General features: G+C 45.4%; 1 protein-coding gene across 2 annotated transcripts in view; it reads left to right on the forward strand.

Moving 5' to 3' along the window:
- Positions 1 to 27,185, forward strand: part of LOC147101813 (protein Niban 2-like) — a 261,246-nt gene that overhangs the window by 99,446 nt on the left and 134,615 nt on the right. The window contains exon 2 of one of the 2 annotated variants that reach the window (XM_085965774.1): positions 2,467 to 2,597. The exons of the other annotated variant lie outside the window; for it this stretch is intronic. Within the exon in view, the coding sequence (XP_085821900.1) occupies positions 2,467 to 2,597 (131 nt within the window). The remainder of the gene's footprint in view (positions 1 to 2,466; positions 2,598 to 27,185) is intronic. 2 annotated transcript variants of the gene reach the window in all.

Consider the following 27,185-nt stretch of genomic DNA (forward strand, 5'->3'; position numbering starts at 1 on the left):
TCTCACTTAAATCACCTGTGCTGCGCTCAGTTCTGTTCTACCGCAGAATAAACAAAGTTGAAAACATTTTCTGGAAGCAGAACTATACTCTTGTATTATCTAAGGAACAAAAAATAGTTGGCAGTGAGTTAAGGCAGTAACTTAATCTCCAGTCTCTGGCTTTTCTGTTGGAGTTTCTGACTTCATCAGAAGAACTGAATTGAAAGATCACCGTGTAACACAATCACCCAATATCCTATTATGCATATTGAGTGGCAATCATTGGATCATATTACAATACTTGACATTGTGTTGTTATCCAATCTCATTGTTTCCTGTAGGTAGCTTCCAAATGTCTGTTCAGAGGTTGGGAACTAGGAAGATATCCAAATTGCACTGGTATGATATGTCTGAACTTGCCATAATGGTGTATCTGTTTAAAAAGTATAACACATATGACCAAGAAGTAGCAAAAGCTGCATTTGTACTCGTGATGGTTATAAATCACTCCTGTACAGATTCCCAGGGAAAGATGACTGTTCTGTCAACATTAGGAACAAGCCAGCAATTGGAGGCAGTTGAGTGCAGTGGAAGACTGCCTTGAGTTTTGCTTCAGGCCTTTAGGTGGTTATACTGTCCCCTTGTTGAGACGAAACTGCATTGCAGGATACAAATGAGAGTGCTTAAGAAAAATACAAACCATTAGCAGATTATTCATGGTGCAGTGAACTTTGCCACGTAGATTAATGTAACTGTTATACTATATAAAAAATGCGTTGAGGGAGGGCGGCTAATGTTTTCATTGGCTGCTCACATTCCTATGAAGTTGGGACAGCTCGAATGCATGCATTTGTACTCCAATGCACAGAGCTTATTTAATGCCATCACTTCTAGTAACATTTTTAATAGCTCTTTTGGGGGGTGGGGGGAGGGAGGAGAAAGGTTGGCCAGCTAGTTGGCTCTGAACCATTAAAAGGCAACTAGTGGTATGGCTGAGCTGAACTTTTTTTCTTTAAATTTAGGTTTTTTTTGATGGGACTTCACCGGTTTGAAACCAAATCCAAAACTTGTTCTTTCTATCTTCCCATCTTTTTCCCATTAGTTTTAGCATTGCGCAAATATGCTGAACCGACAGTCCATTAAACAGATTGCCATTCACCTGGCATTCTGGATAAGAGGGAAAATGCAAAGAGCTGGAGGTGGGGACATTCACTGATATTCCATTGAAACTTTCACTGGTGTGAAATATCCCTTTGGGAGACACATCGGTGGCACTAATGCACAGGCAGTTTTCCTTGAGTTATAGATGAACAGCAGTTAAACTGCACAAAAGGAACCGAGAGCAAGCCACTCGAGTTCACTGTGGGTTTGGAGAGACTATTATGCAGTGGCACTTTAAGTTTGCAATCAGTCTGCAGTTTCACAGCTCCACATCTTTAATGTCATTATGATATCGCAATGCTTTGCATCGAGATAACTTTGTACTGACACCTGAACTCTGGGAGACCGTGGCATAAAGGATTTAGCCTCCTGGCTAAAACTACAGTACAGTCGCACCCTAAATCCCCCGAACAAGTCTGGATCCAGTTCTGGACCTCCCAATGATTTCAATGAAGTCTGTATAAAATCCTTAACTTCACACTTGTCTTATTTACTTCACACTGCATCAAGCAGTAGGCAATGCATCTTCATCTAGAGTCATCCTTTGTTTCTTTACCTGTCCTATTACCATCTCGTCTCGCCTTGAATATCTCTTAATGTCTCTTGACCTCTTGGACCTTCCCTTTTTGTTCTTTCATCCATTTCCCAGCCCCCAAACTTGCTTTTTAATCTGTTTCATTTCCTGCTTTTTTTTCTCAGTTCTGACGAAGGGTCTTCGACCTGAAACGTTAACTCTGTTTCTCTCTCCACGGATGCTTGTCTGGCCTGCTGAGTTTTTCCAGCGTTTTCTGTTATTTTGGATTTCCAGCATCCGCAGTATTTTGCTATCGTATCGGCAATGCAATCCCGTTGTTCCTGAAAATCGGTTTTCACTGTTGCACAGTGCATTGTGCTTGAAGGAATTGTTATCTGTGCCTTTTTAATATTTCAAAATCTACCAATATTTTTCATTGTACATACCTGGACTGGCTCTTTCATTTAACAGTCACTGTATAATCTATTACCTTCAGGGTAACAACTGAATTTGTAACAAAGGGGGGGAAAAAATTAAGCGTAGGCACCGTTCCAACAGTAGCATGGAGAGCGCCAAGGCTTTTCTGGTCAACTGAAGGTGAATTTTATATTTCGCTGTAAAACTATTTTTGAATTAAGAAAATTTTAAGTGCAATATTTCCAAACACTTCTTCAAGCTTTCAACCATATGTATAAAGCTATGTAGATGAAGGGTCTTTTTGCTTGCAGACACTGTTTAAAGATATTAGAGTAGAAGAATTGCAATTAAAAGCCTGACTCCACTCAACGCTGTGCCTGATTTATGTTTTGCAGAAAGAACTGGGAAGATTCTAGATGAGTTTTTTCAGTTCTACGAGGAGCAGTATCCTCTGGCACTCTTCAATAAGATCCGGTATGAGGTTGAAGAAAATGGTGGACCGCAGCCTCAGCTTCTTCAAAGAAAGGCAAGTGAAATTAAACTCTTTGCATCTTGCCATTCACTCGGGCAGTTGTAAATTTCCCAAAAGCACCAAATCTTGTCTTTAGGGAAGGAGGAGAATGAGCTAGGTGGACTTAAATAGAGGAACAATTAGGAAAATGCGCTGGCGGAAATAAAGAACAGAAAATGTACTTGTGGACGTTGGCTGGGAGGAAGCTTTTAAAGATCAGCGTAAACATTATAAAGAGATGCAACAAATTTGCCCCTTGAACAATATTGTGAGATAGTTGCCTTGTATGCCAATGTACTTTATTTCTAATTTTAGATTTCATTGACTAAAATATGCAATCTAAGTAAAACCAAGCTAGCAACATAAACTCGAGGAACAGCACCTCATCTTCTGATTAGGCACTTTGCAGCCTTCCGGACTCAATATCGAGTCCAACAATTTCAGATCATAACCTCGGCCCCCATTAATTTTTTACCTGTAATTTTTCCACTCCTTTCCTTCCCCCCCCCCCCCCCCCCCCCCTTTTTGTTTCACACTCCCACCTGGCAGCTATCTCTTGCCCTGCCAGTACACTTCACACCTAATCTCAGCCTATTACCATCTCGTCTGGCTTCGAACACCTTTTATTGTCTCTTCTACTTCTTTTGTCTCTTTCACTTCTTTTGTCCGATCGCAGCCCTGCCTTCGATCTATTTTTCTTTTCTTTCCAGTTTTGAAGAAGGGTTCGACCCGAAACGTCAACTCAAATTTCTCTCCACGGATGTTGCCTGACCTGCTGAGTTTTTCCAGCATTTTCTGTTGTTATTTTGGATTTCCAACATCGGCAGTATTTTGCTATCGTACCATTGTAACACCCCTACTGTCCATATACACCCTACCTTCTCATCTGCTGAAGAGTCCAATTGTTGTCCTATAGCCCCAATGTCAAGGCCAACACTTGAGTCTTCATCTCACTCCTCACAAGTGATCTTTGTCAGATAGGCAAATAGGCAGTGCACAGTATGCATGAAACCTTATTTAATGTCACATGTGGCCCTTTAATCTGGGCCTGCATGTTGGCCTTCTGGTGCCAATGGGCTGTTGTGTGCACTGAGGAAGCTTTGCTGTTGACGTATACTTGTGCAGTGTTGGAGTGAAGTTATCTGCAATCGGTTCTGACCTGTAGTTGTCTTGTTTAAACATAAGAACATAAGAAAAAGGAGCAGGAGTAAGCCCATCAGGCCTGCTCCGCCATTCAGTAAGATGATGGCTGAACTTCGATATTAACTCCACTTTCTCGCCATATCCCTTGATTCCTTTGGTGTCCAAAAATCTATCAATCATGTTAAAATTGTGTTAATTTCTCCCTAGTCTAATGGAGAAATCATTCCTGTTTTTATTTATTTTTTGAAATCTTTTATCTACCATTTTCTTCTCATCCTAATTCATCTTGTAAGGCCAGGAGCTGCCATTAATTTGATGTGCTCCCAGCGCATGATGGTTTATAATATTCAAAACACTGTCGATTAGTTGTTGATTTTGGATGATTTGAAATGTAAATGGAACTCGCTGCTGATAGGAAACAACATTAGTAAGAACTGTTCAGAAATGGGATCGTTTAATCAGGATAGATGTGGCTGTAATCAGTCTTACTTGAAATAAAATGAATCAAAGGGTAAAATTCTGAGTCTAGGCTGCATCACATTGTTTGGAGGGGTGATCCCTGTGCATTCAGGTGTCAGCCTTGGCTCAGTTTGTAGCACTTTCACCTCGGAGTCAGAAGGTTGTGGGTTCAAGATCCACTTTCGAGGCTGGATTTTCTCAATGGGGAGTTTTTGGAGGCGGAACTCCCACTTGTCGGGTTTCAGTCCCGCCTCCATCAACTTCTGGCCAACCCACGCTATTGGGTTGGGCACCCACCCCCAAATTCTACCATTTTCCTGGCAGACCCACCTCACCAGGGCTGGCAAGATCGCGCCCTTAACCTAGGGGTGCTGCACTCGGAGGTGCTGTCTTTCGAATGAGACGTCGAACTGAGGCCCTGCCTGCCTTCTGGCCGACCCGTGGCATTAAAGATCCCATGGTACTATTCGAAGAAGAGCAGGGAGTTTTCCCAGTGTCCTGGCCAATATTTATCCCACCACCAACATCTCTACAACAGAGATTCATTTTCTCCCTCTTGCTGTTTGTGATGAAACAGTTAATGGAGAGCAGAAACACATCGTGTTTCTCTACAGCATGCAGATGTGCAGCATCTTCCGACACTGCCTGCAATTTGTGGCTACCAGAATAACAGAGAAAATATTCATCCAACCAGCTGCCTTCTCACTGGATTGGTATTCATGTGGTTGCTGAATGTTTGATTTTTTTTTTTTTAGGCAGGGGGTTGAAGCTGTATTTTACTGTGTAAATGAACTGATTGTAATAGTGCTTTTCATCAGCACTGGAGATTGGAGAATTGCATCAGCTTGTGGTAATCGCACAAATGCTCCACCAAACCAGTTTTCCTCTTGCATTTTTCAGTGGCAGCTATAGATGTACGACTCACATCTCTCCCACCCCCCAATAAATCCCTGTTACTTTCTCTCAACTTATTTTTAAAGAACATCCAATTCTTTGGAACTGCTGAAGTGACAGTCAATATAAATGTACTCCCGAGAAAATCTTTATGTTGCAGGCCATCTTATTGACAGTAGACTAACCGTCTACATCCTGCTGAGGGAGGGTAGGGGTTGGTGGGATATTGGAGAGAAGGGGCAGGGAGGAAAGAGCGAGAGAGAGAGAGAGAGAGTGGGGGTGAGGGGAGGGATGCAAATGAGTCTTTCTTGTCCTAATCACAACAGAAAATGCTGGAAAAATTCAGCAGGCCAGGCAACATCCGTGGAGAGAGAAATCGAGTCAACGTTTTGGGTCGAAACCCTTCATCGGGACTGAAAAAACACAGGAAATGAAACAGATTAAAAGGCCAGTTTAGGGGCTGGGAAATGGGGATGAGAGAACAAAAGAGAAGTGAAGAGACATGTCTCTCATTCTGCCAGCGCATTTCACACCTAATCTAGAGCCGTCTTTTGTCCCCACTAGTCCTATCACCATCTCGTCTGGTTTTGAATACCTCTTAATGTCTCTTCACTTCTCTTGTTCTTTCATCCCCATTTCCCAGCCCCCAAACTGGCCTTTTAATCTGTTTCATTTCCTGTGTTTCTTCAGTCCTGACGAAGGGTTTCGACCCGAAATGTTGACTCAATTTCTCTCTCCACGGATGTTGCCTGGCCTGCTGAGTTTTTCCAGCATTTTCTGTTGTTATTTTGGATTTCCAGCATCCGCAGTATTTTGCTATCTTACTTGTCCTAATGTCTAATTCTGGGACAATTGCTGTTGCAATTGAATCTTCCTCCAGTATGATCTCTGTTGTGAATCATGCCTATTTTGAAAAGCATTGCACGCAATGGGAAGATGGGAAAGATTGAGTATACCAGCCATTTTCTAGGAAAATCCACCTTGTTTTCTCTGCACGCGCACCCTCTATCCCAAGATAATATGGGACAAAAATTCACCTGTCTCCGGGAATGTCCTTTTTTATTGTCCAAGGCCTTTTTGTATTTGTGACCTGGTGTTTGACTAAAAATGAATAAAAGCTGCTGTCAAATTAAAAAGTAACTGTGTATGAACTGCCAAAAATATCCAGCGCTTAAAAGGTTAAGGTGCTTGAAGCAGTCAATGAATTCCAGTGAGTGCACTGGTTTCCCCAAAGGCTGCAGCAGGAACAAGAGATCACCTGAAAAAACAAGCGTGGGGCTGTTCATATCCAGATAATTGAAAGTATCTGCCTCCTTGCTCCTAAGGCAGTCAATTTTTTTTATTTTTAGTGGCCTTTCAATAACATCGCGAAAAGTTGTCACTCCACACACGCACATCGGCAAGATATATAACGCAGGCGGCGATATTTTCCCCTGCTCACTCACCGTGCCAGCCACACATTCCCTAAACTAAACATGGCCTGATAACGGGAAAAGGAGCAGTTCAGGACCTTCTCTAATGGGTGGAAGTTATTAGTTCAGTTAATGTGCGAAGGTGATATTGTTTGGAAATCGTGGCACTCTGGCCAGTGAATAGCAGTTTCTCCATTGTTCAAAGCAAATTGTCCTGCATTAGCCTAATCTGTTTGTTTCTAAAGATTTTTGTCTGAAGTCGTTTTCAAACCGTGAAAAAGAACTGAACTTCAATATGTTTGACCCTTTTGCAAATAAACATTTGGCGAAGGAACAGTGTGGGGTGGTTGTATTTATACTCCCATTCTATAACCAGATCCTGTTCTAAGGAGGGAAAAAAAAACTTGCTTTCCTCCCCCTGCTTTTCCTGGTCACTGCTCCCCATGTGGGCCACTCTAATGCAGTGTTCCATTGATTGGTAAAGTGCCGGTTTGCTCAGCGAGTTCCCGCACAGGAGGCGTTTAAAACCATGAAGGGTTTAAAGAGCTTAAATGCAAAGAAAATGTTTCCAATGGCTGATGGGTCGATAACCAGAGGGCACAGGTTTAAGGTGATTGGCAAAAAAAACCTGAGGCAACATGAAAAACTTTTTTACGCAACAAGTGGTTAGGATCTGGAATGCACTGCCTGATAGGGCGGTGGATACAGATTCAATAGTAACCTTCAAAAGGGAATTAGATAAATACTTGGAGATAAAAATGCAGGGATAGGGGGAAAGAACGGGGGAGTGGCACTACAGGAAACTCTCTTATCCGGGACCGGCGTGGTGCCGGTTTATCAAAAAGTCCGGATTACAGAGGTATAGTTAAAAGGTACTAGAGCTCCATACACCGCAACAAATCCAGGCTTCCCTGTTGCTTAGCAACATGTGCAGGAACCCCAGTTACACAGCCACAGATCCAGGAACGGCCACTAATATGAAGTAAAACTTACCTGAACCTACTCCTGAATTTTGCCGGTTAACAGAGATTTCCGGTTATTTAGGTGCCGGTTAACAGAGTTTCCTGTATCTGGATTGCTCTTTGAAAGAGCTGGCGCAGACTTGATGGGCCGAATGGCCTCCTTCTGTGCTCTCCTATTCTGTTTCTATGATTCTGTGACCTTGCCAGAAAAGAGAGGTACTGAATGCAGGCCCAGGTATATTTTTTTCCAGCGCCAGCCAGGGTAATTTCCATGCTCCTCCTAGTGGTTGTTAATGGAAGAGGTTTCGAAGCAGATTGCTTGCTCTTTCAGATCAGATTGACACAAGTCTCATGGAAGCTGCACAATATTTGCTCCCCCCCCCCCCCCCCCCCAATCCCCCATAAGAGTCTGTGAATTTACACAACCAATTGGTAATGGGGCTTGTTTTAGGTATATGTTTTATGTATACATGGTCATTTTGGGGCGTAGTATGTGACTGTAACTGTTGTCTTAATGACGCCAGTGCCTGATTCTCATCCCACTTGTCAGTGAGGTTTGCTTCATGTTGAATCATGTGAGCTCAGCCAGGATTTGAAATGGAAAACCAAACTAGGGATTGAAGGAGGGGGAGAGAGGATTGAAGGTACTGGTATATAATTCTAAAAATTAAGTTCATCCTCTGATTTTCCCGACTACAAGTTCCCGACCTTTCTTGGGCCTTCAAGAAGATCCAATTGAAGGACAAGACTGCTCCCCACAAGAAGGGGAAAAGTTGTGTTCAGGTTTCAATTTTGTTAATACCTTAAGTACTCAGCCTATTGAAATTTGGGAGAGAGAGAGAGAGATATTTGTTGGAACCTGCCATCTTGGCTATTTTTCAAATGTAACCAATGTTTCTGATCAAGCTGGAAGAGAAAAAGATACCCTAGCCTATCTAAGTATGGGTTTTATCAACTGCAGTAGTTTTGTCTTGTCAAAAAAATTCAGCCCTAATTGGAATACAAGTTAGTTTTTGGAATTTGACATTGTTTACGTGACGCCACACGAGATCTGATGGTTTTGTCATGCATAAGCAGCCAAAAGGATTAGTTGAGCTACCAGGTTCTTGTTTTGTTGTCATGCTCTTCACAGCTGTGTTTAAGTACCCAGTTGTGATGATATAGTACATAAATTGTCCCCTCTCGAACTCGCACATTAGTCATTTTTAAAACAAGTAAATTAAACAGTAAACCGGAGGCTGTTATTCATCGACTCGAGGCAAACGGGGTCATTTTTTTAACGCAGCAAACTGTACTCAAGCAGGTAAATTGCCTCTTGCCTGTTGGCCACTCCAATCACTTCAGTAAACACCGGCCTGGAATGTCATCAGTTGAAAGCAGTTTCACAAAACCTCTGGACGGTATATATTGCTCTTGTTTCCCACAGCACCGTCAAAATAATCAGTTCAAGAAGAGGAAGTGATGACCAGAATACCGTTTTAAAAAGGGCGTGCGTACTACAACTTTAAGCCAGTTTCCTTCAGAAATACGCCAAGTGTTTTTTGGTTACCCTTTTGGTAATCACTGAATGTCAATCAGTAAAATTTGTTATCAATGTGATCCCCTAAATATGAGTACATGTTTGTGCCTCTTTGTACAGCAATTCCTCACTAATAAGCTGTGCAAGGCCAGGACTTCAAACATAACGGGAATTGTTTATACTCTCTAAGGGAGGGGGAAAGGCTCTCTCTTTATAACTTGCTGTTCTCTATCATGCTTTTGAGCTTTATTCCAGCAGTGATGACGTGCAGCAAGGCCCATTTCACGTTCGGCTGTAAATCTACTGTTTTTAACAATGTATATGTAGTCGTTTGAGTATTTTCATTTACAGATATCTCTGCTGTCAATGTGCTGTAGCTCTGGAGCTGATAAATTACATGTACCACTGGGCAGGAGCTTGTTCCCTCTAGCATACTCTAGTTCATTTATCAATTTTAAGGACCGATTTATTTTGAAGGACTTTTAGTCGCTTGCTGCTAAAATTTCTTCCGATTTAAATGAGTTGGCCAGCTAGTGTGGTCTCCCCTCCCAATCGTAGAAACGGTTCTCTGATCACCAAGTTCTGAGAGATGGGGAGATATTTAAACTTTGGAGTGATTATCGCAGTTTCAACCCTGAACTAGCTGCTACTTCGAGACTGTTACAGTGGAGTATAAAAACAAAGAGGGGCTTGCATTTAAACTGTGCCTTTATTGTGCATCTCAACACCTGTAATTCATACACTAAATTACTTTGGAAGTGCAGTAACTGATGTGCGCAAAAGCAGCAGCCATTTTATGCACAGCAAGATCCCACTAACTGTCGAGAGGTGAATGATCAGTCAGTCTGTTTACAGTGGCGGTTGTTGGATGTTTCTAGCATAGAGAAGCTGCTGTGTTTGTTTAACAGCTGTCATGCTGGGTTGACGCCTTAATTCAGATCACGTGCTCCCAGCATATTTGTTAGAATGTAGGTTAATTCTTGTGTGGATTTTATGGCAATTTGGTCATGTGAAGCAAGTAATGTAGAAATATTTTCGACAAAGTAGATTCCTTATTTAATCAGTGATGTAGCACTGGCTAGCTGTTGTGGCAGAGATTGATGTCCTCCTTTGGAAGAAGAGTCATTATATTGTACCCAGCTGTTCCAGGGAGTCTGGGCCCATCCTTTACCGAGTGGGATCAGTTGCCACTGACTGACTCCTTTTCATGAAGTGTTGATTATGGTTTGCATTCAGAACACTAATCCGCCTGATAAAAGGGTGCGCTAGTGTGCAAACAAAAACCGCACTGGAAATCACGAAACCTGAACCTTGCAAACACTGATATTCTTAACTGTCTGTCTGCAAACTGTGTTTTGTTGTGTGAATCCATTGTTTTTGCTCCCCATTTTGAGTCTAGAAAGCAAATGGAAAATGAATTAATTCTTGATTTCGGTATTGGAGTCAGCAAGTAGCAAAGCAGGATTAATATTGACACAATTTCTAAATGTTCCCATTACAGTTCTCTGACTCGCCTAAACCTAAAAGATTGGATAAAATTATTGAATACCATGTTTGTTCCACTCATGAAGGAGACTTGTATAGGTCGCTTATGATTTTGGTCTATTTACAGTACTTGATGCACTGTGGTATTCAGTCTGGTGGTTTCTCTAGTTGTGAGGTGCAGAACAGTAGTACTGTATTACAACCTCTGAATAGTTAGAGGCAGTTGTCTGTTTGGTTGAAGAGGATTCTATGACCACTTAATATATGGCTGTTGTTTGGTTCTGTTGTATTCAGATAGTTATGTAAAGGTGTATCCTAATTGGCTTATTTTGCTCAGCTGTACAGCACTATTGAGTGTTGGTATTGGTGGTCGTCCAATAATATGTGGCAGTAGTTTCGGGGAGAATGGTTGCCATCTTGCAGCAAGCATTTGTGATCGGGTTCCTCCTGTATATTTAGATATTCAGACGTTCAGTGCCTAGTAGGGAAAAGAAGAGTTCTGGTTGGATATATATAGTCATTCCAGTTATTTGGGGCAATGAGCATGTTAACGTGCTGTTCTGGGCTACATCAATTTATCTACTGAATGACTTGGATTACTGCTCCAATTTTTTTCAATGTGAGGAGAGGAGAGTACCCTTGCACTGTAAAATTATATAGTTGACATTCCGAGTGATGGGAGAAACTCAACTTTTTACTTCAATTAAATGGTACAAAGAGTTTGGTAGGGACTTAAAACCCAGCCTTCATTTTGATGATGCAAGTTGACAAGTCGGTGCTGTTTTATTTTTCCTCGAGCTCTTCCGCCCTGCCCCGCCCTCCTGCCTCACTGCAGCGACTTAACTCACTGCTGCAATACGACACAAAACAAAACTGGAAATCAATCTGCCCGTCGGTCATTACATGTCAATCACATCATCTTAACTGTGCCATTGAGCAAGGCGCCAAGTGTCTCCTCACAGAGAAAAGGGAACAAAGTTTTCAACCTATAAAAATGGGCAGGCAAGCGGGGGCAATGTGTACTTCTTAACTTGTTAATTTAGTCAATTGAGCGACACCATTCCCCTACTTTGCTATAGAAGTATCAACAATAGCTTGCATTTATATCGTGCCTTTTAACGTCGTAAAACGTCCAAAGGCGCTTGACAGGCGTGTTCTCAGGAAGGACAGGTGACCAAAAGCTTGGACAAAGAGGTAGTTTGTTAAAGGAGGAGAGAGAGGCGAAGAGGTTTAGGGGGGGAATTTCGGAGCTTGGGGCCTCGGCAGCTCTCTTAGTCAACTTAATACATTGAGTGAAAAAAATCTCAAATTACTGGTAGCAAATTGACCCATTTGAATAACCTAGTTTAAGCTGAGTCAGTATGATTTTAAGAGGGAGCTACAATAAATACTTGAACATTTTACAGTACATGGACATAGCTGGAAATGTAGCTTAGAAGCCTCTGAAGAACTTCTGGAGGTAGATAAACAATGGCAAACATTTAAAGATAGAATGACAAAATTGCAAAAATTGTTTATACCAATCTGGCATAAAAGGAAATCTAAAAAGGTGACTCAACCGTGGATAACAGGGGAAATTAGAGACAGCATAAAATCCAAAGATAGGGCGTATAAAATAGCCAAAAAAAGCGCCAGAGCGGAAGATTGGGAACAGTTTAAGATAGAGCAAAGGAGGGCAAAGGGCATGATCAAGAGGGGCAAAATAGCTTACGAAAACAAGCTGGCGGAAAATATAAAAACTAACTCCAAAAGCTTTTATAAATATATCAAAAGGAAAAGACTGGTGAAAACCAAAGTTGGTCCATTGCAGTCAGATACGGGGGAATATATAATGGGAAATAAGGAAATGGCAGATCAACTAAATGCATACTTTGGGTCAGTCTTTACGAAGGAAGACACAAAAAACCTCCCTGGGATATCGGGAAAAATAGGGACATTGGCAAAGGAGGAACTGACGCAAATCAATATCTCTAAGGATATGGTGTTAAGGAAGCTAAAGGGATTGAAGGTGGACAAATCCCCAGGGCCTGATAACATGCATCCTAGGGTACTGAAGGAGGTGGCCCTAGAGATAGCGGATGCACTAAGGATGATTTTTCAGAATTCATTAGACTCGGGAACAGTGCCGATGGATTGGAGGGTAGCTAACGTTACCCCACTATTCAAAAAGGGGGGTAGGGAAAAAGCAGGTAATTACAGACCTGTAAGCCTTACATCAGTTGTGGGCAAAATGCTGGAGTCCATCATTAAGGATGAAATAGCGGAGCACTTAGCAAATGGGGACAGGATAGGACAGAGTCAACATGGATTTACAAAGGGTAAATCGTGCTTGACTAATCTATTGGAATTTTTTGAGGGAGTAACTGGTAGAATAGATGGGGGAGAGCCAGTAGATGTGGTGTACCTGGACTTCCAAAAGGCCTTCGATAAGGTCCCACATAAAAGATTAGCATGGAAAATTGAGGCTCATGGGATAAAGGGGAAAGTTTTGGCGTGGATAGGGAACTGGCTGTCAGATAGAAAACAGAGAGTTGGAATAAACGGCTCATTTTCTGAATGGCAGGCAGTAACAAGTGGGGTACCACAGGGATCTGTCCTGGGCCCCCAGCTGTTCACAATTTACATTAATGACCTGGATCAGGGAGTCGGATGCAGCATTTCCAAATTTGCAGACGACACTAAACTAGGAGGTGGGGTGGGCTCAGAGGAAGAGACCAGGAAGCTCCAGAGCGATTTGGACAGACTGGGCGATTGGGCGGATAAATGGCAGATGCACTATAATGTGGACAAGTGCGAAGTTATCCACCTTGGGTGCAGGAACGGGAGGGCAAATTATTATTTAAATGGCAATAGATTGGGAGAGGGGGAAGTACAGAGAGACCTGGGTGTTCTTGTACACCAGTCACTGAAGGCGAGCATGCAGGTGCAACAGGCGGTCAAGAAGGCAAACGGTATGCTGGCCTTCATAGCAAAAGGGTTAGAATACAGGAACAGGGATACCTTGCTGCAGCTGTACAGGGCACTGGTGAGACCACACCTCGAGTACTGTGTACAGTTTTGGTCGCCTCATCTGAGGAAGGATGTTCTTGCCATGGAGGGGGTGCAGCGGCGATTCACCAGGCTGATACCAGGAATGGCGGGAATGACCTATGAGGAGAGACTATGTAGTTTAGGGATGTACACACTGGAGTTTAGAAGATTGAGAGGGGACCTCATAGAAGTGTATAAAATTCTGACAGGTCTAGACAGACTGGATGCAGAAGGAATGTTTCCCTTGGCGGGTGAGAACAGAACTAGAGGACATAATTTAAGGATAAGGGCTAAACCATTTAGGACAGAGATGAGGGGGAATTTCTTCACTCAGAGAGTGGTGAACCTGTGGAACTCATTGCCACAGAGGGCAGTGTACGCCAGCTCATTAAATATATTTAAGAGGGAATTAGATATATTTCTACGGGCAAAAGGGGTTAAGGGTTACGGAGAGAAGGCGGGGACGGGATACTGAATTAAAGGATCAGCCATGATCTCATTGAATGGCGGAGCAGGCACGAAGGGCCGAATGGCCTACTCCTGCTCCTATCTTCTATGTATCTATGTATCTATGTAACTGCCATCGTCACTGATGCAATTGGCCTCCTAGCTTGCTGAATGTCCATGGTAACTTCTGGTATTGTATTCTGTTGCTGAAGTGATTGCATCTTTTGAGAAAAGCAGCGACTGTTGGATGATGTACAAGATCATGCGGTGGGGCAGTGACCTTGATGGTGGTTGACGGGACCATTGACGACTCCTACCCCATTTCCCATGCCGCTGCTCTCTCTTCCTCTCTACTCTCATAACAACAACAACAACAACAACAGGGTTCTGCTTATCCTAACCTTCACCACCTCCCACCAACCCCCCCAACCTGACTTAACTTTTACCAGATCATTTATTGCAGTTTCCACCAACTACAACATGATGCCACCACCAAGCACGTTTTCCCCTCTCCTTCCGTTTTGGATATTCTTGTTTATTCTGCCACCACTCCGAATTCTAGCTGCTTTTCCCTGGCACCTGGTTGTTCAACTGCAGTAGATGCAACACCAGGTCTATAACCTCTTAATCAATTGTCCTGTGCCCAAAACACTCCGACACGAGGCAGTACTTTACATGTAGTACCTCCAATCTACCATACTGTATTCACTGTTCATGATGTACTTTGGGAAGCCCAAACATAGATTGAGTGATTATTTTGCTGAAATTTCCCATCTCTTTGCAAGTGTGGTCCTGATCTCCCTGTGGCCTGCCACTTTAACAACCCCTCATATGCCCACACTGACTCCTCCATCTTTGGCCTGCTACAGTTCCAACAAAACGCAACGCAAGCTTCAGAAACCAATCTGCTCTTCCCGCCCTTAACATGACTTTAACTTGGCCATTAGCTGTAACCTCGCTTTTCTTAAACCGAGGGTCCTGGGGACATGGGGTGGGTCTTTCGGCATCGGGAGAGAAGAGAGGTGCCTTCGCAATTCGGGTGTTGGGCATTTGTCAGAATACCGTTCACGTGAGTGTCTGCACCCATGATGTTGGCCTGTTTTTCTCCAGTACTAGTGGTCTTTGTGTGTTTCTAGAATTTTCTGTTTGCTTTTCAGAGTGCCTGCATCTGCAAGCTTTTCCCTTTCTTACCCATTTACTAGCTTTCTTTTCCTTGCGTGGGCCTTTCCCAATCCTTTTCACAATCTTCGCTATTTATACATTCTTTGCTTCACGGAACTGATCTTTTGTATCAGCTAACTGTTTCCTGCTTTTCTATTGAGCATTTTGCAGGTCTTCCTACTGAAGAGACTTGACCACATAATCTAGGCTGGCACTTCCGTGCGGTACTGAGGGAGTGCTGCACTCCGAGGTGCCGTCGTTTGGATGAGACATTAACCGAGGTCCCGTTCATCCTCTCGTGGACATAAGATCCAACTGCACTATTCGCAAAAGAGTATGGGAGTTCTTGGGGTGTCCTGGCCAATATTTATCCCTCAACCAACACCTAAAATTCAGATGCTCCAGTCATTTAGGAACCTTGCTTTGTGAAAATTGGCTGCTGCCTCTCCTACATAAGGTCATAAAGGTGATATATAAATGCAAGTTCTTTCTTGATTTAAACCCATGAACTCCCTCTTTCTGATTGGAGTATCAGTTGTTTCTCCTCCCAACCCACCCCCCCCCCCCGCCAAACCCGAATGAAATGCTTGTCCTTTTAATTTCAGTTCTGACACAAGTAACACCCCAAGTGTTGATCTATCTTTTCACTTTACAGATGCCTGACCTGCTGTGTATTTTCAGCATTTTCTGGTTGTTTCAGATTTCCAGCATTTGCCGTTATTTTCTTTTTAATAGAATTCTTTCTCGATGAATTTTACTGTTACTTTAGGGATCAGCTTTACAAAATAGAAAAAATTAAGGCCTCTACTAAATGTTCGAATACCATTCTGACCACTAGTAGATATTGGATACTGCACCACCAGTCAGACAAGTATCTGTTGAGTCTGTTCGCTCCTCGCATTTCCCTTCTCTCCCAATCCTCCGCCACCAAATGTTGACCATTGTTGTGGCTCCATTCACCATGATGTTAGAATACAAATTATATTGGGTCAACTTGAGCTTGCAGACTCTGGCAGTCGCCCATTTTGAACTTTCATGCCTACAAATTTTGTTCTGGCTCCAGGTCTGTGACGTAAACCTGTAATTTAGCTTCCATTTCATTGCTTGTTGGAATATTATGCCTGGTATCTAATTCACCACAAGGTGTTGTTCATGAGTCTTCTGAACCATGCCAGAAACACAATTTTAAATGGTTAACTGGATCAGACGAGGTGCATGCCCCTCACCTAGTTGTTCCAAGTTACCAGTTGCCATTTCTTGCTTTAATGTCTTGGCCCCTGACATAACTCTACAAAGGTCATTGTCTAAGCACCAATCTAATAAGCAGGGAGGTTATAGTTTTTGAAGATGAATCTCCAACAGCTGCAATGTATATGAAATACTTGGTTCGTTTCCAAATGTTCTCACCTGAAAACCGATCAAATTGTATCTGCTGTGCCAACTCTAATCTTCCTCTGGTTCTGTGCTTGGCCGTTTAACTTGTCCTTTATTTATTGCGCCAATGTGTTTTCAGTGCACAGGGTTACGGCCAATTGCACTCTTGGCAATGGTTTGTCTGATCTCTTGATCTTCTGTGTGCCCTTCTGTTGTGGTGCAGGCTTGATGGACCAGCTGGTCGTCTGCTGCCCGTCGATTTCGTATGTCTGTAAAAAGATTATTTTCCACCAGAGCACTTAATCTGCTCTCTTGCTTTTAAATATTCTGGTACAGGAAGCTCTTTCGTATCCGGCACCGACGGGACCGGGATGGTGCCGGTTTATTAAAAATTCCTGATAACGGAGAGGTATATCTACCAAGGCTATTTTTAACAAACAATTAAAAAATCAAGAAATGTGCAGTATAATTGGGTACTCACTACAGAATGTTGTGTTAAATGGTTGGTGGAAGATGCTTAAGTACAGTAATGCCAGTTGAGGGTAATCCATAACTCTTTAATGACTTAACAGTAAAACAAAACTTAAACGACTGTATACTGTAGTTTTCGGAGTGAGAATTTTGCCGGTTATTAGAGAAATCTGGATATTTAGGTGCCGTTTAAACGAGAGTTTCCTGTAATGTTGACTAATCGCAGATGAGCAGCGATACTTAAATTTGGAGCGATGATTTCTCACTGTTCTGAACTAGGAATCTCTGTCAGATATCGATGCAGGCACTTAATGCTTGCTTTTTGAAATGCGATGAAGAATAATACCATGTAGTTTTATTGGTGAAAGACTATTAAATATCAGCCAAAAGAAAACTGACTATTTCTGCAGATGTTATTGCTGCAAACTCTTCTGCATTTAAATATTTATTCTGTTCTGAAGATGTTATTACAAATTGTAATCTCCCAGATTCACTAGTTAAAATGAAGTGTAGTGATTCACTCATTCTCTCTCTCCGTGGGAAACGAGTAGATCAGTTAGACAATTTCATTGTACCTAGAACAGCCATGCCAAGTTGCATTATTTCACTGTGCAATACTGTTGACCCCATAACTTCTACAATCATGATGAGCTGAATGCACCCCCCTTGCTGTGCTGTAATTTTTCTAAATCCCTTCTTGTCCTGTAATTAACACTAGTAGGTTTTGTTCCATGATTTAAGGGAAATAAATCTAACCTTCATGTCTCAAACCTAGTCTCCAACCAGACCTTGTTGGAGGTCTTTGGATATTTCACTTCAGTTGGTCAGCTGCAGGCTCTGCTTACTGTGGTATGAAGGTCTACTTGCTTTATCTGAAGGAACACTGAGCTCCTCGTGAGACAGATCTCAGTTTGGCATCTCTATTTCAGTCCAAGCAAGTTATTCACAGGCTAGACTGTTTCAGGTTCATAATATTTGGTTTCATAGTCATAATGGCACAGAAGGAGTCCATTCGGCCCATCGAGTCCATGCTGGCTCTCTGGAGAGCAATCCAGTCAGTCCCATTCCCCCGCTCTATCCCCGTAGCCGTGCAAATTTATTTCCCTCAAGTCTCCCCTTGAAAACATTTAGTGTCTCTGCTTCTACCACTTCTGTCGGCAGCGAATTCCAGGTCCTCGCCACTCGCTGCGTAAAAAGTTTTCCCTCACCCCCCCCCCCCCCCCCCAATATCTCTTGCCGAAAACCTTAAATCTGTGTCCCCTAGTCCTTGTACCATCAACTAGTGGGAACAGCCTTTCCCTGTCGAGCCTATCCAAACCCATCATAATCTTGTACACCTCTATCAAATCACCCCTCAACCTCCTTTGCTCTAATGATAACAAATCCAGCTTCTCCAACCTGTCCTTGTAGCTAAGATCCCCCATTCTCGGAACTATTCTGGTAAATCTCCTCTGCACCCTCTCGCGGGCCTTCCTAAAGTGTGGGGACCAGAACTGGACGCAATACTCCAATTGTGGCCTAACCAGCGCTTTATAAAGGTTCAGCATAACTTCTCTACTTTTATACTCAATACATCTATTTATGAAGCCTAAGATCCCATATGCTTTGTTAACCACTCTCTCAATATGTCCTGCCACCTTCAGGGACCTATGCACATTAACTCCCAGGTCCCTCTGTCCCTGCATGCCCTTTAAAACTGTTGTGGCAGAATCACTGAATGACTCTGACTCTGGCTGACTATATAATTCCCTTTAACGATGTTCTAACACCAGCCTAAACCTGTACCATTGTGTTAGGTATTACTGTGTTTTGTATATAGAGTTTGCATGTACGGGGCGTGGCCCCTTTAAGAACACGGGCAAACGTGATGACGTCACGTCGCAAGCCACGGGGCTGCCCAGGCATTCCTCGTGGAGTCTCTGATCAGTAAAGACCTGTTTACTTGTTCCCTGGTGTCGATCTCAGTTATTTATAGGAATTTGTCAATTCCTACATTGGTGACCCTTTTTTTGTGAACGTTTTCACAAAAGAAGAGCACAGCATGGAAACAAACGCTGTTTCACTAAAGCTGCCACAGTTCTGGGAGCAGCAAGTGACCTCGTGGTTTATTCAGGTCGAGGCCCAGTTCGCCCTGCGGAACATCGATGCGGATCAGACCAAATACCTGTATGTGGTCTCCGCACTCGACAGCTCTACCGCCTCTCGGATCGTCTGCCTCCTCGAAAACCCCCCAACGGAGCGCAAGTATGAAACCCTCAAAGCACGGTTACTGCAGGTTTTCAGGCTCACAAAATCGGAGCGCGCCCGTCGATTGCTCGCGATGCCCGGCCTCGGGGACTCCAAGCCTTCAGAGTTGATGAGCCAAATGCTCACACTCCTGGGCTCAGAACCGGAATGCTTCCTGTTCCGAGAAATTTTCCTCAACCAACTGCCTGAACAGGTGCAAGCTGCCCTGGCCAGATCTGAAATCATGGACTGTGCAACACTCGCTGTGGAGGCTGACACAATTTTCGCTGTAACTCGGCAGTACTGCGCCGCTACGAGGCACCCATCCCCCGCAGACACAGCCCCAGCTCGTCTGCCTGCTGGGCTGTGTTTCTACCACATGCAGTTCGGCGCGAAGGCGAAGCGTTGCCGCCCTCCCTGCAGTTGTCCCCCAAAAAAACTACAACGCAGCAACTTTTAATTCTCTCCCATGTTATCGCAGTAACACTACGTCACGCACTGTCTCCTGTGCGTTCCCGACTCCTGATGAATTCGCCCGCCTGCTCGGCGAATTCCCCAACCTGACAAGACCCACGTTCTCCTCCTTGGCCACGAAACATGGTATGGAACACCACATCACCACCAACAGCCCCCCCGGTCTACGCGCGGGCACGGCGCCTGGAACCTGGCAAGCTGGCAGTTGCAAAGGCGGAGTTCGCAACCATGGAACGGTTAGGGATTATTCGCCGGTCGAATAGTCCCTGGTCTTCACCCCTCCATATCGTCCCGAAGCCTGATGGCGGCCATGCGGTGACTATCGACGCCTTAACAACGCCACCACCCCTGATCAGTACCCGATCCCCCACATTCAGGATTTCTCTGCCCATTTGGCAGGGAACACCGTGTTTTCAAAAGTCGACCTCGTCCGGGGCTACCACCAGGTCCCTGTGCATCCACAAGACGTCCAGAAGACCGCAATCATCACCCCATTTGGCCTCTTCGAGTTTCTACGAATGCCGTTTGGGTTAAAGAACGCCACCCAGGCTTTCCAACGCCTGATGGACTCCGTGCTGCGGGACCTCAAATTCCTCTTCGTCTACCTGGACGATATTCTAATTGCCAGTTCTACTAAGGGAGAACATAACTGTCACCTACGCACCCTTTTTCGACGCCTCAGCCAACACGGCCTGATTATCAACCCGGCCAAGTGTCAGTTTGGCCTGCAACAAATCGATTTCCTGGGGCATCGCATCACCTCGGAGGGAGCAGTTCCTTTACCTTCAAAAGTGGAGGCGGTGACATCTTTTCCACGCCCGCAGAATATAAAGGCCCTGCAAGAATTCCTAGGCATGGTAAACTTTTACCACCACTTCGTGCCTAAGGCGGCACTGCTCATGCAGCCCCTGTACGAGGCCCTCGAGGGCAAGACTGGCAAGCAACCGGTAGACTGGACGGATGACATGGCCCGAGTGTTCGCCGACACCAAACGCGCCTTAGCCAACGCGACTATGCTGGCGCACCCGCTGCCAGGAGCCACCATCGCCCTCACCACCGACGCGTCGGACTACGTAGTCGGTGCCGTGCAACAGCAGTGGGTGAACGGGACGTGGCAGCCGTTGGCATTCTTCAGCTGTCAACTACGGCAGAACGAGAGAGCATACAGCACGTTCGACTGGGAGTTGCTCGCCCTTTTTCTGGCCATCCGCCATTTTCGGTTCCTGCTAGAAGGACGTCCTTTCACCGCTTTTGTGGACCATAAGCCGTTAACCTTTGCAATGGCCAAGGCCACCGAACCGTGGTCAGCCCGACAGCAGCGTCAACTGACCTACATATCCGAATTCACCACGGATATACAGCACATGTCCGGTAAGGACTGTTAGATCTGTGTATCTTGATGTTGTGTGTCCTTCAATAATTAGACAAGAGACTGCAGGGAACAATCAGCAGGTGTTTACTGGATGAGGGTTTCCATGCTGTTTCGTGCCCTTCTACTCAATTTCATATTGGTGCGCCCCTAGAAAAAGGGACCATCTTTGTAGCCGTTGCGCAGTCATCACCAGAACGCCCTTCTTTGGATTAAAGATGGAGACAAGTGGTTGGTGGTCAGTCAGCAAGGTGAACTTCTGCCCATGCAGATAGTGGTTGAACTTTTTCACTCCCCACACTAGGGTGAGGGCCTCCCTGTCAATCTGGGCGTAGTTACGCTCGACTGAGGTTAGTGACCGAGACGCAAAGGCTACTGGCCTCTCCGAGCCGTCCGGGAATTTGTGCGACAGCACCGCTCCAATGCCATAGGGTGATGCATCACACGCCAACCGAATTGGTAGTGCTGGGTTGAAATGAGCCAACACCTCTCTTGATGTGATCAATTCTTTGCACTTCTGGAAAGCTCGTTTACATTCATCATTCCACTTCCATGGTACCCCTGTTTGCAGTAGGGTGTTTAGTGGGTGTAGTACTGTAGACAAATTCGGCAAGAACTTATGGTAGTAGTTCACCAGCCCGAGGAACGACCTCAGTTGTGACACATTTTCCGGTGCTGGAGCCTTGACTACTGCCTCAATCTTTTCAGGTGACTTATGTAACCCCTCTTTATCAATAACGTGGCCACAATACAAGATCTGCTTCTGGAAAAACTCGTACTTGTGGCGATTAGCTCGAAGCCCATATTCCTTCAATCTAGTGAGCACCTGCTCCAGGTTGGCGAGGTGATCACTGTCATTTTCGCCCGTGACCAGGATGTCGTCCAAATAACACTGGGTCCCTGGAATCCCTTGCAGGACTTGATCCATTGCCCTTTGCCAAATAGCCGGAGCTGATGCTACCCCGAACACCAGCCGGTTGTATTGGTAGAGACATTTATGAGTGTTGATCGCGAGGTACTGTTTCGAGGCTTCTTCTACCTCCATTTGCAGGAACGCCTGGGCCAGATCAATCTTAGTGAAGCATTTCCCTCCAGATAGCGAGGTGAAAATATCTGCTATCCGCGGAAGTGGATATTGTACAGTGTGAAGGACTGGGTTCACTGTCACCTTAAAGTCCCCACAGATGCGAATCTTCTTTGGTTCCCCAGGCGTATTACTCAACGACCTCTTCATTACAGGAACGATGGGTGTAGCCCACTCGCTCCAGTCCACTTTGGACAGTACTCCTGAATGTTCCAAACCTTCCAGCTCTGCTTTGACGGCTGGGCAGATCGCATAAGGTACCGGTCTGGCCTTAAAAAAAAAAAAAAAAAAAAAAAAAAACAAACAAACAAAAAAAACACAACAACTTTGGGCTTGCATTTTCCTCTATTTTGATCAGCGCTGTTATGCCTTTTAGTGTTCCGAGTCCCTCCTGGAACACTTCTTGTGTGTCAGTTAGCATTTTTGACAGTCGGCCAGGTGTGATGTCGTCATCCTTTTTGGCATCTACAGTCAGTGCTTGTATGGAATGCCAATCCATCTGTATCTTCCGGATCCATTCACGTCCTAGTAGTGGTGGGCCTCCATCTGGCAATACATATAGGTCCATTTTTGGTGTTTCCTTGCCGTTATGTATAATGTTCACCCTTATTTTTCCTTTGGGGTAGACTTTTTGCCCCGTGTACGTCTTCAAGACAATCTCTGTATCTCTCAAGGGTATATGTGAGAATAGCCGCTTGTAGTCCCTTCGGTTTATGACTGTTAGGGCTGATCCTATGTCCAATTCCATTTTCACTTGGACTCTGGCTATCTTGAGCGTGACCCAGATAGTTTGGTGATCCTCCATTTTGATCACATTATGTAGTTTCAGACAACCCAGCTCCTTGCTTCCAGAGTCTGTATCACTTTTCTGTTCGTCTGCACTACTCTCCGTCACCATATGTACCTCCTTGTGCTTCTCCTGTGGAGATTTCTTGCTGCTGGTTTTCTTTTCCGACCTGCAGACTCTTGCTATGTGTCCTACTTTTCCACACTCTGCACACTTGGTCCTTGAACCAGCAATCCTTATGGTCGTGTGTTGTTCTGCCGCAGCGATAGCACTTCACTGTTCCGTATGACATTTCATTTGTGCCATATTCTTGCGGTCTCCGTTGTATCTCTGCCGCGTCCCGTGCTGCTGCTTCGTGTGATACTGCCATGCTGAAAGCCTTATCCAGCGTAAGATCCTTTTCTGATAGAAGCCGTTTCTGGGTTCCTTCACTTTGAAGCCCACACACAAACTTGTCCCTTAAAGTATCTGCTAGTCCCGTTCCAAACTGGCAGTGTTTCGATAGCTTGCGCAGTTCCGTTAAAAACTCAGCACTACTTTCATCTTTATGCTGGTTCCTTTTGTGAAACTTAAATCTTTCCGCTATCAGCAGTGGTGTGGGGTCTAAGTGGTCCTGTAGGATTGACACTCCGTTTTTAAAATCCTTTTCCACTGGCTTCTCTGGGGTTACTAGGTTTCGCAGTAAGCCATATGTTTTTGCACCCATTGAATTCAACAATACCAGCGCTTTCCTGTCATCTGGCACTTCATTCGCCTTGCAGTACACTTCTATGCGTTCGACATATGTCGTCCAATCTTCGACTTCATTGTCGAATGCTGTGACACTGCCACTCTTCGGCATCCCTGGGTGTGGTTAGACTGGCTCAAAATGGCGTCTCCCGCGCTCTCCCTTCTCCGCTGCGGCTCAAAATGGCGTCTCCCCCGCTTTCCTTTCTTCCCCGCTGACGCTGCTTGGCCCTTGAACACTGGCTGCGCTCTGCGCGTTTTCCTGCGCGCCTCTCTCTCTCGCTGACGCTGCCCGGCCCTTGAACACCGGCTGCGCCCTACGCTCTACCCTCTCTCTTCTCCCATCGACGCTGCTCGGCCTTTTTCTGTGCCGTCGGTCGGCTCTGGCCGCCACTGTCCGGGAAGGGTCTGCGCCGCACCTGTTGCCAGCCCGTTTCGCTGGACCCCCGTGACTGGAGAACTAAGCCCGGCTCTCTACAGCCTCCCCTGCGATGCTCAAATCTCCGCTGGATGACTGGGGGGTTTCCCGTGGTCGACGCCCGTGCTTCTGGACTCTGCCTTCTTTCACTGTTCTCTAGGAGCGAATCCCTGGGAGGTGATGCAGAGTTGCAGGTAGGTTTGAATCTTCTCGTCGCCAATGTTGGAGCCGTGTATCTTGATGTTGTGTGTCCTTCAATAATTAGACAAGAGACTGCAGGGAACAATCAACAGGTGTTTACTGGATGAGGGTTACTCTAAAACTAACTGTACAGATCCCTACTCAGGGTTTATATACAAGTGTGGTCACTGCCGGTACTACAGTATACAGGAGCTGTAAAAAGTAGTTCTCCCTTTAAAGGTACATACATTACAAGGACAACCTGGTGCCAGACTGCCTCTCCCGCGCGATCGTCAATACGGTTCATTTGGGCATCGACTACGCCCTCATGGCAGCGGACCAAGCCTCAGACCCGGAAGTCCAAGCTTACAGAACGGCCATCACTGGCCTCCAGTTGGCCGACATCATGTTCAATGCGGTGGGTACCACGCTGTTGTGTGACGTCTCCGTACAGGATCCTCGCCCTGTCGTGCCCGTCGTCTGGCGCCGCAAAGTGTTCGACGCCATACATGGGTTGTCACACCCTGGAATGAAGGCCTCTCAGAAACTGATGTCAGCGACGTTTGTATGGCATGGCATGCATAAGGATGTCCGCGACTGGGCCAACACCTGCGTGGTCTGCCAAAGGGCCATGGTACAGCGCCACATCAAGGCTCTGTTGGCCACCTTCACAGTTCCGGAGCGACGTTTTGACCATGTCAATGTCGACCTGGTAGGACCACTTCCACCCTCCCATGGTTTTTCACACATCCTGACCATGGTGGACCGCACCACCAGATGGCCGGAGGCTGTCATCCACTACTTCGGCGGACGTGGCCACGGCGTTCATTTCCTCCTGGATCGCCCGTTTCGGAGTACCTGCAAATATTTCATCAGACGGGACCGCAGTTTTCCTCCGAACTCTGGAATGCAGTGGCCCAAGGACTCGGTGTCAAATTACACCGCACCACAGCCTACCACCCACAGGCGAATGGCCTTTGCGAACGCTTCCACCAGTCAATGAAAGCCGCCCTGAGGGCCAGTCTCCGGGACGCTGGATGGACAGACAAGCTACCGTGGGTCCTGTTGGGCCTTCATCAGCGGAGCTGGTGTATGGTCAACCGCTGCGAGTCCCAGGGGACTTCCTACCAACATCGACAGAGCCATGGTCCGCGTCTACTCAACTTGCTAGTCACCAAGAGGCGGCCAGATGTTTTGCACCGGTACCCACTTCGCACCACGGGCTGCAGAGGTCAGACGTTCCCATGGGGCTTCACAAGGCTGAATGTGCTTCATGACGAATAAAAACATAGGGATCCGCTCAAGGCCCCATATACTGGTCCCTTCCGCGTGTTGGAGGCAGGGGACAAAACCTTCATGGTAGATGTCGGCGGTAAACCAGACCACATTTCGGTCGACCGATTAAAGCCAGCACATTTGGACCTCGACCGCCCCGTCAAGACCGCACAGCCGCCGAGACGGGGTCGGCCGCCCATCGCTGTCACCGCAGACCAAGTGCGCCAGACCGCCAGCAACCTCTGCCTCGAGAGTATAGGAGTCGTTCTGACAGGCTCGTCAGATCCCCTCACCGTTTGACTTTGTTCGGTAAAGTGAATTTGGGGGGGGGGCGGCGCATGTGGCAGACTCTAGCTGACTGTATATAATTCTCTTTAACGATGTTCTAACACCAGCCTAAACCTGTACCATTGTGTTAGGCATTACTGTGTTTTGTATATAGAGTTTGCATGTACGGGGCGTGGCCCCTTTAAGAGCGCGGGGAAAACGCGGGCAAACGTGATGACGTCACGTCGCAAGCCACTGGGCTGCCCAGGCAGTCCTCGTGGATTCTCTGATCAGTAAAGACCTGTTTACTTGTTCCCTGGTGTCGATCTGTTATTTATAGGAATTCGTCAATTCCTACACTGTGCCATTAAGTGTATATTGCCTCTCCCTGTTCCTTCTGCCAAAATGCATCACCTCACACTCGCACTCATTTAATAATTCATATATTTAAAACCGTGCTATATCCGCTGATACTGATTTACCAAAGTAAGGGATAGAAATCAATAGACTTCAGCCTCCTGTTGAGTGAAGGGATGTAGGTGACCAGGACTAAAATGATTGCTATCACATGATCCAGGTTGCTTGTACAAATGTCCTCCTTTGCTTCCCCCATATATTTCAATACTGTAGTTGACCATAATAAACTGAAGTGGTTCTCAATTGCCAAGACTTGAGGTGGTTTACACTAAAGCTGCATGTCTGAGACTGGTTGAAGCAGTTGGGTAGCTGCCAGGCAGAAGCCTGTTTACCTTGCTTGGCTCCAGCCTGGCTGGAACTTGAAGGCTCCTGCTTTGTGCATACCTGGATACACACATGCATGGAGCTGTCTCCCAAAAACTGGAAATGTACACGTCGAGAACAGAAACCAGAGAATCCCTGCTCTCTCAACAGATGAAGGCGAGGTAGGATTTACAAGTGTCAAGGGGATCCAGCAAGCCCCCTGACCACCATGCAAACCAGTTTAGACAGAGTGTAAATCCAATTTACACTCTGATTATATATGATTATCCCTTGCAGGGTGTCTTGCTCTGCTTCATGTCAGACTCCATGTGACCCTATAAATGCACCCTTCATCACTTTGTGGAATGTAAATTGCACTTTTAAGTTGTTTTTTTGGTTTTTTTATTTTAAAATTGAACATTTTACAGTAAATCACATTTACAGAGCTCATTCAGCTCTTTGTACAAAGTCACAAGCCCTCATGCCTACAAGGCAGGGGTCACAGTCTCTACAAGCTTCTTGGTTGTCTTCACTTGTTCATCCAGATAGTGGGTCTCCAGGAATTCACACAGATGAGGGTCGGCGCTCCAAGTGGTGGGTTGTGCAGATCCGGCAGACTCTGGTTGACACTCTTTTCCGCCTGCAGGGCTCTCTGCATCGCCGAGCGGAGCCTCCCGCTCTCCCGACCGAACAGGTGGACTGTTTTTATAAAAAAAAAAG

This window comes from Somniosus microcephalus, chromosome 23, assembly GCF_052327205.1.
Source record: "Somniosus microcephalus isolate GS21.2 chromosome 23, FLI_Smic_1.0, whole genome shotgun sequence".
NCBI classification, from domain to species: domain Eukaryota; kingdom Metazoa; phylum Chordata; class Chondrichthyes; order Squaliformes; family Somniosidae; genus Somniosus; species Somniosus microcephalus.